Raw genomic sequence first — 13,982 nt, 5'->3', positions numbered from 1 at the left:
AACAGCAAGAATATTATTCGTACAATGTAAAAAAGAAATTTATAATAAATGTAAATACAAAAACAGGAAGTTGTGTTGCCTGTTATGCTGCTTAAGAGACAGATGAAACATTTAACGCAGTTCAGAAATTACTCTGTGTCAAATTCTATTCAGATGTTTCTGGGTTCTGAGGTGGAGCAGAACACACTAGTTACACTATATGCAACTTTTCTCCCTGTTGTCTTAACCCATTTGCCTACAGGCATTTTGGTGGTTCCGTTTATTGCACTTCTGTGATGGGTACAGCTGACAAAGTGCTGCAGCAGCCTCATGTTTTGTCTGGAAGTTCCTGTTTCTGTAGTATTTCTGTGACCACACCAGTAGATGACAGTAGTGGTACATTTATGAAATTGAATCCATCAACTGAGTTTGCAAGCATTCAGTTGTTTCATGAGCTCAGTGAGTGACAGCATGCTCAACATGTACTAAGAAGTAGCTGTGAGAATTCTGTGTTTTTTGGAAGAAAGTGTTTGTAGTGATTCAGACAGTGTTGAAAACATTGATAGTGCAAATGGTATATTGCAAAACAAAGAAAACAGTATTGGTATTTTTTATAATTGGCAAATTGAATGTACACAACAAAGTAATGTGTTAGTAGAAAATTGCAGCTACAACATTGGTTTTTGATCCAAGCAACAACACGAGTTCTGTTCCTGTAACAGTGAATGAATTGAAAGTGCAATTTTGCCTCTGCATCCTTCTGTTACAGACAGTGAAACCTCCCATTCTAGATAACTGGTAAAGAAGAAAAATAATTGAGATTCCAGTTTTCGCTGAAACACTACTACTGACAAGGAGACCGCACGGCAATAGGATTTTTGTAATTTTTCATATTAATAATATGTGAAGTTCAGAAGTCAAGTATTAATTGGCCAAAGCAGTTTGATGCAACCCACAAACGTTCTCTAGAAAATCTACTTTCAAATTTTCCGATTCGTTTTTTGTTGATGGGTGGCTTGGCTCTGTGGTACAATGCGCACCTACCTTGTGGGGGGGCTGGGTTCACTTCCTGGAGATTGCAAAATTTTAAACAGAAGTGCATGTCCCACAAGCATTTTTGGGAAGCATAGAATACATAAAAGTGGAAAAAAAAAATTGATAGCGCTCGAGACTGGTAATTGTTGTTTTTGAGTCATGTTTTGGCTCTCCCCCCTCCCCCTTTCGTTCAGTTCAAATACCTATGTCGTTAAAATAGAAAATTCATCAAATGAAGGGGGTTTATGGCATAATCATGTAAGTCAATGTTGCCCATTTTGAGAAATTTTATCATTTTGTAAAACACTGTACAGCAAAATAAGGAAAGTGTAATAGAAGTACAGTCATAGACTTGGTCGCCGGTCAGTCACAGCAGAGACTAAGTTGTTCACTCATGGTGGCCAATATAACAGGCTGCCATTCAGAATTCTAATTCCGGCCATATGCACGACCTGGCAACACTGCAGGGTGTGGACATGTGTATGGAGGACATGCCATCATTCTTCTTGAGCTGCTAGAGAGCTGTATGTGCTTTTGGTCTAGAGTAGACCAATGTAGATATGAAGTCGTGAGTTTGAGACACCTCGATGCCTTACTTTTTTAAATCGTATTTCAGGCATCTGCTAAAGTTCTGTCTGATGGAACCTCAGATATAATTCGCTTCACTGTCTAATACACCAGTAACAGCAGAACTTGCAGAAAAAATTCCACCAAACAGCTTATGGCTGCATGAAAATCAGAACAGTTCATGCTGAAGAGTTGCCTCATCCTACACTGGCTACTGGCTGCCACCCATATGCCACCCACCGCCTAATGCCAGGCACCATGCAACAGCTGAATGTGGTGTGGTTTTCCAGCAGAATGAACAGTATATTACTTTACTAATTACGATATGGAGAGTAGGCAGGAAAGCAGAGTACCCTTTACAGCAGTGAAGATTTTCGCACATATGCGCATATCTTTATTTAGCTGTGACTGCCAGGTGCCACAACCCCCTTCTGAGTTAAGGTACCAGGCAACACAACTGTCAGAACAGTTCAGACGTCATTCTGTAAGTCATCAGGAGAGAGACTGAAAATCAAAATAACATTGTGTTCAGAATCCCATTCAATCCAAAATTGAGTATTGCTTAAGGTAATTGAGAGTTAAGGCAATTAAACATTGATAATACCCATGTGAATATTTTGATAGCAGAATGTACCTATTAATGCACAACTATCAGGAATTAATTAAGATCAAACTGCAAGAACTCAAAAAAAATAAGTAAAGGCTCTGCCATTTGCTCTGTTGTGTGAACATCTATTGTTATTTTGGATCTCAGTCATAGGCAAACAGCATGTAGAAATTCATTCATAAGGCACTTTTCGCTTTTCTTGGCATGCGTCATTAGCAATTATGTTGTAACTGTTGTGAGTTGGTGATAGTAACAGCTGAATGATCAGAGTGATATAAGTGCTCAGTAAATCTGATGGTGTTATGCTGTCCTCTTGGTTGAATGGCATTAGTGGTGACACACGTACTCTAGTGCTGAGTACTTAAGCAAGAAAGTGTGGGACTGTTGGTGCTTCGCCTTCCCTGATACATTGCCTTATGTTTCCCTCAAGAACAAGCGGGGAATGGAAGCAAGAACTCCTAACGTTTCGAAGGAAACACCTGTCAATATGCTCAGTGTAGCATATGTATCACATGTATCATTAGCACCTAATAGGCACAGAGTTCATTCTTGTGCTAAATACACTAATTCTACAGGTAGTTCCTTAACAAATATTACTGTCTGCTATGCACCTGAAGTGTCACTTACTACACATTTTATATTTTACAGTTAATATAATACCACTATGCCACCCAGATACAATTTTTATCGCTGTTGCGTGGACTTGGCCAATCCACATTCCCCCCTCCCATAGTGCCATCTATCCGTAGTCCCTGTCCATGTCCTCTGTACTTGCTACTTTGAGATATCAACACGGGGTTGGACATAATTATGCATCCACACTGAATGTGCTGGAATCATTGCCCATTGAGGTGAATCAGTATTATGAACGCATAGTGTCTGTTCTTTCAAACATGTCCGGGTAATGTAGTGGTTAATGCAGCTGCCAAGTAAGCAGGAGATCCCAGGTTCAAATCCTGGTCTGGCACATATTTTCACTTATTGCCATTGATGCCGCACAAAGTCCTGATTCAGCTGATATCAGTAGTTCCTTTCGTTTCCTCCTCCTTCAGAGTTACATAATATATGTCACAGCTGTGGCTTCCACGCGGTGTGTGTCCTTTCGAATATGTCCGAAAGAGCAGACACTATGCATTCATATAATTAATTTGCTTGCTGGGCAGTGGATCCTCCACTTCAGTGTGGATGCACAGTTATGTCTGACTTCCTGCAGAAATCTCGAAGTAGCGAGCATGGAGGACATGGGCAGGGATTGTGGATTGGTGGTGTTAGTGGGGATGTGGGTTGGCTGAGAGATGTGCCAAGATAGACCTCACAATTGTGATATACACTGTGTCCAGGTGATGAAGTGGTTAACGCAACTGCCTAGTAAGCAGAAGATCCTGCATTCAAATCCCGGTCCGGCACACATTTTCACTCATCACTGCTGATGCAGCTCAAACTTCTGATGCCACTGATATCAGTAGTCCCTTCCTCTCCCTTCCCTTCCCTTCCCTTTCCTTTTCTGTATCCCCCCTCATTCAAAGTTACATAAAATTTTATATAAAATGCCATCTAGAAAATGTTTGACTACTGAGTGATAGGCAATAGACTTCCAGGACTTTAGCTGAATTATCCTACTATGTTTTCTAGACTTGTAACTTTGACGAAATATTCTGAACAATCTGCGCGTAATAAGTGACAGTAAAATTGCATTTTTGACTGCAAGAAGTTTATTTTACAAGTAAATGACAATGGCTAGGAAACCTGCCTCTTTCTGCCTTTGCCTCTACTACAGCAATGTGAGAATGTTCACGTTCTTGATGCCTTACTAGTTGTTTTCTGCCATTGTATGTGGTTTCCAATGCAGTAGCCTTTGTTGATTGGAACTTTGTTATTTGTAACTTACAAAGTCACCTTGCGGGTGTTCACACCTTGCAGTCAATGCTGTGTTTCATTCCTCTATTTTGGGGATAGTGCCAGTGACACTTATTCCAAGAAAAATATTTTCCAAGTCTGTTATTATAGAAAAAGATATGTTGCCTACTTATAACATTGACAGTATAAGCACTGGAGATGTTCCAGAAATGTGAATGTTGTCTGATGATTAGCTGTTTAGTTTTCAATACTCTTAGGACAGAAAAATGCAAATAACTGTGGCAGTTCTGGATGTGTGATGTTTAGTTCACAGTCGGTGCACATTAGTAACTATGCTCTAGTCCGTAACCTTGTTACAGAAATGCAAATAAGACTCAGTAACATATGCTTTTTGTATTCCGAGCCTCGGCAGCCACATCTTTAAGACAGAATAGCTTTGCAGCCAACTCAAGCGCCATAGGCTGGTTTTCTTCCTGCTAGTAATCTAACTGAATCTTGGCAACAACACTGGATATGTTTGGCAACTATGTGAATGACGAGTTACTTCTCGGCTGGCACAAAATTATCCTGCTAAATTCAATTGATCTATTCGTCCCGCTTTTGTTGAATAACGTGAGTGATTTGCATATAAGGTGTGAAATAAGTTTGTCGTCGTGTGATTTTGAGTCCGGGAAAGTTGTTCCATGTGGAGATTGCAACTAATTTCATCTTTTACTTTGCAGTTTAGCTGTCGTAGCCACAACTGGGGCAATAAGGGAGGCAGCGAAACTATAGCTTTTCCCTAGCACTGAAGTAACATTGTCACCTATGAAGCAAAGGTCATATTTGTATCAGTTTTGTTTTTCAGAGCTACAGGAAACCAGATCTAAAGTCAACAAGGAAATCTTATTTATTTTATTTATGAACTGCCACATTTATGTACTGCTTGAGAGTGACACAAGACAGTGAGTAAACACAGACCATTTTGAAGTCCATTGTGAGTAATAGCTTGCTCATTTGTGCCGATGTAAGCTCATTGGTGTTACGGGTACCTTATGTTTCATAACAATAGACTTTCTATTAGCACAGTGCGTTATCTTACCATTATTTTATCTCGGACAGAAATTAATCATCAACATACTATTTTCTCATGTTATCTAAAAATAGTCTGACAGTGCTCAGGTAGTTTACCAATTGTCTGTAGAATTCTACAGGATCTGGATTAAAGATGACATCAAACCAGGTTTGAATTGCATTTTTTTCCAGAAAGGCTTTTTGATAAGGAGCAAGAATGATAAACAGTCAAGGACATAAGATCAGAAGAATAAATGCATTAGGGATTACTTTTGAAACAAACTCCTGGATAGCTTTGTTTGTGAAATCAGCAGAGTGCATTATCTTATAGTAGCGACGTGTGATGCAGTTTCATTGGTCGTTTTCATTATCCCTCACCTGAAAGATGTGTTAGTTGTTGGCAACAAATACCAACTGTGTGATAGGCATGCCCCAGGGGAGAGGTCCGCAGTGCACAACACCCTTTTTGAGCTACTGGATGCAAAATATTATGTTCAGACTGATTTTGCTTGAGTACATGTTTTTTATTAGGTCTCAGCAGTTAATTTCTTAAGAAGTTAACATAGAAGCATCATAACACACCACCAGTAACAATACGGCATAGGAATTTTCAGTGAGCGAACTGATGTCCTTCAAGAAAAAATGCAGCAATGGTCATTCCTTTGACTTATGTTGCTTTGAGTTAGATCATCCAGTACTCCCCCAGACTTCTGAACCTTGCCTATTGAATACAAATGTCGCACAACGTTTAAATGGTCATGGTTCACCACAAATGTTTGTTATCAAGACTTCCTGTAGTGCAAAGCCATTCATGCCAGAACAATCTGTCTTGAAAGAAGAAAATCGTCTTCTGACGTGTTTTCCCAAAAGCACTCACTTCACACACAATACAAAGGTTTGAAGCTGTTTGTTTTGCATTCACTCTTCTATTAAACCCATAGCCTATAGTGAGTCTCAAATGTTGATAATACACTCAGTGCAGCGATCAGCTGGTCTGATGACATCTGGCATAAGGCAGTGGGTGGCGTATGGCTGTCTAACGTTTTTGATGACTAAGAGTGTGTGTAGTGTATGTGCAAACTCCCCACTTCTCTTACATGAGTTGACTTACTTGGGAATGCGCAGCTGATCTTCTTCTCTGGATAGCCGGCGTCTGGAATCTGGAATCTCTACAAACTACTTCTCCGAAGAAGACGCTAGTCACAGGAACCTTTAAGACTGTCTCTCTCTCTCTCTCTCTCTCTCTCTCTCTCTCTCTCTCTCTCTCTCTCTCTCTCTCTCTTTGTGAAATAATGAGGTACTTGAAGAATACTTTTCAACAACTATCGGTATATTTGAACTTCCACAAAGAACAAAATTCACACTTCTCACATAAACAATTGACTTCTTGTAAGTCACTTGTGTCGTCTCACATTAGAAACAATTAAGTTACATTTACAACAGAGTTGGCTTGATAACCATGACTATTATACAGGAATCATACACATGTCCTGCCTCTTGCAAGTTCCAGTTAAAAGTTACTTAAAAGTCTTCTCAACTAATACGTTCTTTTGCCACTAACAATAGTCACAGTTATAAAACAGCACAGAATAACACAGAAGTTACTTGGTTCTGCTGTGTGCTTTCATTACAACTTCCATGGCGCCACCGACAAGTACTTGTCGGTGCCGTTCGACCGCCATGTCTACCGACTTCTCACGATAAACTTCGGACCTGTACACACAGACAGGTGATGTGCAGTACATAGGGTTTCTTTCTCCCACGCACATTTAAAATGTCGTGTGTTTGAGATGGTGGAAGGCCGAGTGGTTCTAGAATTTACGCGGAAATTCTTGAAACACTACAGCTGGTAGCTGGTGCCTGGTAGCTATTGTAGGCCAAGGAAACTCTTGTGCACGATCTGTTCTGATTTTGTCGCAGCCACAAGCTGTTTGGTGGAATTATTTCAGGAAGCTTTTTTTATTACTGGTGTATTAGTGAAGCAAATTATGTTTGAGGTTCCATGAGACAGGACTGAAGCAGACACCTGAAATTCAAATTAAATAAGGCATCAAGGGGTCTCGATCTAGCGACTGCATTTCTACATTGCACGACAATTAGCACTAGTCCACAAACACATAGAGCTCTGTAGTGTCTCGCGAAGAATGACAGCTCTTCCTCCATGCACTTCTGCATCCTGCAGTATTTCCAGATCGTGCGTATTGTCGGACTTGGAATTCTGAGTGACAGCTGGTTATATTGGCCACCTTAAGTGAATGACTCCAACTTAGTCTCTGTGGAGGCCAGCTTTTATGTCTGCATGTCTTGGATATTGAGTCTGATAAGGGATAGTGTTAATACTGGAACATTAAGTGCAATAATGTTACTATTATCACCATAATTATTATAAATTCCTTCAGGTAACATTCAGTTAACTGTACCTGAGCACAATTAAGTGTAGTAATAGTATATTATCATCATAATGTTATAATACAAAACTTACCTGAAAACAGTTTTGATAATGTTAAAATAAAACAAACTTTTCTGTGAAACGATAATAATAATAAAGAAAGAAAAACTTCCCAGTGGCAGCACAGAAATCTTATTTTGTTTCATGGCATTGTGGTGCAAGTCAGGCATACTTCACTTTGCCATAACATGTATCATACAAACCATTTCATAAAAGAACTTATCCTGCCATCTACCGTATTTACTCAAATCTAAGCCGCACTCGAATCTAAGCTGCACATGAAAAATGAGACTCGAAATCAAGGAAAAAAATTTTCCCGAATCTAAGCCACACCTGAAATTTGAGACTCGAAATTCAAGGGGAGCGAAAAGCTTTAGACCGCACCTCTAAATCAAAACAAAGTTGGTCCATTGTAATATGAGACACAATTTAGGTCGAATGAATGAAGATACAGCTACAGTAGTTTGGTTCGAGTCGTAAGCTTAGCAGTTAAGCTTTACCAGGTAGCCATTGCTATGCGTCAGGCGCTCCATCCGTATTTATACAGGTACCCTTCCTTTTTCACGTGCTTCGTCTGGTTTGAAATGATTGCTTGTTTTTCTTTGATCTGATAAGTGCCGTTCTCTTTGTTATGGGTGTTTACGTCACTCTAAGCTGAAAATGCATTATTGTACTGTGTCATCCATTGTTTGTCGCATTTTGACAATGAGTGTTTACGGCCTGTCTGCTCGCGGCATGGCTTGCTTTTGTGCGCGCTACCGCCACTTACAGTAAAAAAAAGAGGACTTACCTCATTAGCAAAACAATGGCACGAGACTGCCATTTGTTGTTACTTACACTGCTGCTTTCTTTCATAATGATCAACAAGAACCAAATAATAGACTGCGTTTGACAGAAGATGTTCTGAATGAGAGTTTAGCGAAATTTTTTTTTCCGTTTGAAAATCTTTGCAGACGTCTCTTTAGTACATGACATTCTGCACAGAAATTAGTCATCTTAGATTTAAAAATCTAGTCAGTTGCTGTGCTTCATTTCTGACAGTATCGCTATTCAGCATAAGAATAATACGAATATAAACACTACGCATTATGTATATTCTTCCGCATTTGCTGATGTCTCACTCTAGTTTCGTAGTTTATTAGGCAGACAGGATTTAAATGAGATAGCAGCAAACATGAATGAATACGTGGCAAAATGTTTACATTTGTATTATTCTTATGGTAAAGAGAATACTGCATGTGAGTCACAATTCATAAAAGTTCCTGTTAGCAACCATCTCTTGAAAAAATTCAGAATGTAGAGTTGGCCGTATTGACAAACATCCCGAACAGTCTTGCCAGTCAGATTTTCATAGTATATTGAAAGGCTGCTACATTCGAAGGTGAACAATATGGAATTTGTATTTACCTCATTGGATAATGTATGAAAATGCAGTGGTCGAAACTCGAGGCGGAGAAGAAAGCTCATCTTCAACTTTTTTTTTTTGGCGCCAGTATTTATCTTTGTGCCTGCAATGCAAAGCATGCCTGTGTAACGCCACATATATTCAACGGCAGAAGTTGGTTGTGGCGGCACCTACCAACATTTTTCAGAACTTCCACTTACTTTGCACTCGATTCTAAGCCGCAGGTGGTTTTTTTGGATCACAAAAACCGGAAAAAAAGTGCGGCTTAGATTCAAGTAAATATGGTATGATGCTATTATGCATGCAAAGACGTACCTCACTATGCTATCCAAAAGAGTGCAGTTTCTACTATATTACATAGTACTTAACTGATTTTTCTCAGATTTATAATCACACCAATATACAAGCCTTTCAAATATATTCTAGTTAAATATATCTAATTGTCATTTTTATGAAAAATTCATGTCTCTTTATTTTTTGTTACATATGCACACAAAAATCCAGTTTTCATTGCAAATATAAGTTCTTAATTACTTGTCTTTTATAAAATATTGTTAATAAAGGTGTTTCAAATTAAAAATAAAAATAAAAATAAAAATAATTTTTTTTTCATCTATATCCATTTTAAACTTTGTGGAAATGCTCATAGAGTATGCACCTTTGTTTGAAAATTTATGGCACCTAGGAATCAAACCCAGGCCCCACACATGGCAGGTGAGCATTCTACCACAGAGCATATGACACATCAAAAAAGTGACTTTGATTTAGAGTACTAAAGACTCCTCGAAAAATTCAAAGTTAATTTTCTTGAGAATTTTTGAGAATTGCATTGATCTGCTTTTGGATATTGATATTTGAGTTCTGAACTTGATCCACTATAAATGTAAAAAGAAAATATGGAAGTCCAATTGTCATGTGGTGTTCTCATGAGACAATTCACAGCAGTCCCCAGGTATTTTTGCATTGCTACTTTTTCATCAGAAATACTAAATGATAAACTGAGGAAGGTACGAAAATAATTCTGTAATTAGGCATGATCATCAAATTTCAAGGAATGTTTGTTCCTCAACATTGATGAAAATGTAATTAAATTTAGGGACGGACTTTCATATGTCCAGTACAATCCATGAAAGAGACCTAAATTTGACATATAAATATATAAAGTTGTCCTTCAGAAAGTAAATACTGTCACAATCTGAAGATACACACTAGAAAGGAAAAAGAAAGTGGTAATTTCCTGCCAGTTGTATTCTAAATGTGTGCAGCACTGTTCCACCAGTAAATGATACTGCTCTCCCAACTGTTCATTGAATTGCTTCATAGTACACTGGAGAATGTGGGGCTGCATAACACTGGAAGAACAGAGATTAGACCTAATTGTTTTATCAGTTACAGTGAAGAATGGGTGTAGATGACATACACGGATTGTTGTCTGTCCTCTTGTGGAAATGTATGTTGAGGGGTATAAGAAAATAAATTTCTATCTTCTGGACATGACAAGGGTGCAAGCATAATCTACCATATACTGAACACAGCACACTACAGGATGAAGTTCACTATATTCCAGCTCACTGTAGCAGAGCAGATTTTGAAGATTGTGATTCTCCCTAACTGCCTCTTTAAGGGACAACCAGTCTATGGAAAAAAATCCATTAACATTCAAGGCAGGAGTTGGGGATCTTACCCATGTTAACTGAGGAGAAAACCACTCAATCTAGAAACTTCAACATCTGTTATGTTTGTGGACATCATGGAGAATTGTGTTTTGAACTAAGCAATGTAAAGTGGCCCTTCATTTGGACAAATGCTTCATGGTGTACTGCACACAAAAGAACTGTGGTATTTGTGAATATTTGTGAGACAATAAGTGCTAAGATGTCCATGGTTTGTAATTGGTCATGTATATGCGAAAAAAATGTATGGTAAAAATAAAGATGTGGCAAATATTATTTCAGAAAATCGTAGGTGACTGGGTTAATCTACTAAGATTATGGTGTCAAGGTAAAAATTTGACTCTGTTCCACATGTGATGATCTAGTGAAACAGCTGATGTATCAAAAAGAAACTCTTGCCCTCCTATGTATTATAAGTGTTGTGACATGCAAATTTCACAAATTTATTGTACCATTGTATGTAAACTGAGTATGTGTGCTGTACACAGGAAACTTGTTAATTCATCATGTAATTGTGGCAGTCTCTTCATTTTTGTTTTTTGGTTGCTATTTTCATCAAGTAAAAATGTTCATACTAAGATAATTTTCATGTATCTATTTCCCCAATTTTCAGATCTCAAATCAAGACTACTCTTAAGAAGAAAGCTTTTGAAGATGCAGGTCTCCCAGTCAGGACAATTACCAATGTGCAAACTCAGCAGGTTTCTCAGTCTGGAATGATGGGAAAATCTGCTGAAGTGACGCTGAACATGCTGAATGCCCATGAATCAGAAGTAGATGTTGAAGGGTTACCAGAAGATGTGAAATTGGAGTTTGATGGGGCTACAGAAGAAGTAACCTCATAAAACTCTACTTGTATTGTGTAAACATGTTTCACTGCAATGAACATTTGTGATATGCAGAATAATTCATTTTCATCCTGTAGATATGTTTTGTAACTTAATGTACCTTGAGGAAGCATTTGTGCAGCCTCTAACCATAAACTTGTTACTGGAATCTGTGATGAAACTTATAAAAATAAAGTTATTCGTTCTTGTGTCTACAAGCGAAAAAAATATTTTCTGTGAATGATTCTTGTTATAATGATTAAACCAGGAACTTGAGGGAATGATGACTAAAAGGGAAAGTCATATTTCGGAGGAGTGAAGTTAAAATTTCCGTCCAGGCTACGTCTTTAGATTCTTCATGATTTTCTGAACCCACTATAGGCAAATGTTTGGTTGGATACTGAAATAGACAATTGTTGGTTCCTTCATCCATACACTATGTGAGACGGCTCACTGTCTTCATGTTGACATTAAATTATTAATATTCTTTTTCTAAAACTGGATAATAAGTCAAATTGGCTCAGTCTTTCACAGCCAATCTTCAACAATCTAACCTCTACAGTATCAGCCATTCTCTGCCATCTCCTGAAGATGCAGCCCAGTCAGGTATTTGACAAATCTACTGGGAAAGTAGGAGAGCGTTTCTGGAACTGTGAAGCTTAGAGCCAGTCAGTGATGCATGTTAAGATCGTAATTAATTGCTTGTAAAAGACAAATGTATGAATTAATGTTTCTGTTTTGCAGTTTGTTTAAAATGTATCAATCAGGTAGTAAGAGGTTGTTATTTACTATAACAGAATTTTGCATCAGACAGGTAACAGTGGAGCGATTAACTTGCTGATTCAGTGTTGGACCACAGGAATCAGTGAGGAGCCTAGTTTCTGGAACCATCTGTGCACTATTGGTTGCAGAAGTCAGCATCCCACAAGTGTACTGTGTCAAATATTTAATTTGAACATTATCCACAATATTTCTTGCTATGGTATTTCTAACAGGATTCCAGAATTTGAAACATGAACAGCTGCTAGCATGAGTTTCTTAGAAGTAGATACCTTAGGGGTTGTGAAGCAACTCAAATCGCTTGATAGGGGCAAGTCTTCAGGTCCAGATTGTATACCGATTAAGTTCCTTTCAGATTACGCTGATACAATAGCTCCCTACTTAGCAATCATATACAACCGCTTGGTCACCAATAGATCTGTGCCTACAGATTGGAAAATTGCGCAGGTCGCAGCAGTGTTTAAGAAGGGAAGTAGGAGTAATCCATCTAACTACAGACCTATATCATTGATGTCAGTTTGCAGTAGGGTTTTGGAGCATATACTGTATTCAAACATTATGAATCACCTCAAAGGGAATGATCTATTGATACGTAATCAGCATGGTTTCAGAAAATATCGTTCTTGTGCAACGCAGCTAGCTCTTTATTCGCATGAAGTAATGGCTGCTATCGACAGGGGATCTCAAGTTGATTCCGTATTTCTAGATTTCCGGAAAGCTTTTGACACCGTTCCTCACAAGTGACTTCTAATCAAGCTGCGGGCCTATGGGGTATCGTCTCAGTTGTGCGACTGGATTTGTGATTTCCTGTCATGAAGGTCACAATTCGTAGTAATAGACGGCAAATCATCTAGTAAAACTGATGTGATATCAGGTGTTCCCCAGGGAAGTGTCCTGGGACCTCTGCTGTTCCTGATCTATATAAATGACGTGGGTGACAATCTGAGCAGTTCTCTTAGGTTGTTCGCAGATGATGCTGTAATTTACCGTATAGTAAGGTCATCCGAAGACCAGTATCAGTTGCAAAGCGATTTAGAAAAGATTGCTGTATGGTGTGGCAGGTGGCAGTTGACGCTAAATAACGAAAAGTGTGAGGTCATCCACATGAGTTCCAAAAGAAATCCGTTGGAATTTGATTACTCGATAAATAGTACAATTCTCAAGGCTGTCAATTCAAGTAAGTACCTGGGTGTAAAAATTATGAACAACTTCAGTTGGAAAGACCACATAGATAATATTGTGGGGAAGGCGAGCCAAAGGTTGCGTTTCATTGGCAGGACACTTAGAAGATGCAACAATTCCACTAAAGAGACAGCTTCTGTTAGAATGTTGCTGCGCGGTGTGGGATCCTTACCAGGTGGGATTGACGGAGGACATCAAAAGGGTGCAAAAAAAGGGCAGCTCGTTTTGTATTATCACGTAATAGGGGAGAGCGTGTGGCAGATATGATACGCGAGTTGGGATGGAAGTCATTAAAGCAAAGACGTTTTTCGTTGCGGTGAGATCTATTTACGAAATTTCAGTCAACAACTTTCTCTTCCAAATGCGAAAATATTTTGTTGAGCCCAACCTACATATGTAGGAATGATCATCAAAATAAAATAAGAGAAATCAGAGCTCGAACGGAAAGGTTTAGGTGTTCGTTTTCCCCGCGCGCTGTTCGGGAGTGGAATGGTAGAGAGATAGTATGATTGTGGTTCAATGAACCCTCTGCCAAGCACTTAAATGTGAATTGCAGAGTAGTCATGTA

General features: G+C 38.7%; 1 protein-coding gene across 1 annotated transcript in view; it reads left to right on the top strand.

Annotated features, from left to right (window-relative positions):
- LOC124595200 (chromatin complexes subunit BAP18) overlaps positions 1-11,682 on the top strand; it is a 46,082-nt gene extending 34,400 nt beyond the window's left edge. The window contains exon 4 of the mRNA XM_047133836.1: positions 11,239-11,682. Coding sequence (XP_046989792.1) covers positions 11,239-11,470 — 232 coding nt within the window. The 3' untranslated portion in view covers positions 11,471-11,682. The remainder of the gene's footprint in view (positions 1-11,238) is intronic.
- The last annotated feature ends 2,300 nt before the right edge of the window (positions 11,683-13,982 follow it).

Source organism: Schistocerca americana, chromosome 2 (genome assembly GCF_021461395.2).
Source record: "Schistocerca americana isolate TAMUIC-IGC-003095 chromosome 2, iqSchAmer2.1, whole genome shotgun sequence".
Taxonomy (NCBI): Eukaryota; Metazoa; Arthropoda; class Insecta; order Orthoptera; family Acrididae; genus Schistocerca; species Schistocerca americana.
The sequence above is the reverse complement of the archived record's forward strand: the minus strand, read 5'-3'. Positions and strand labels throughout refer to the sequence as shown.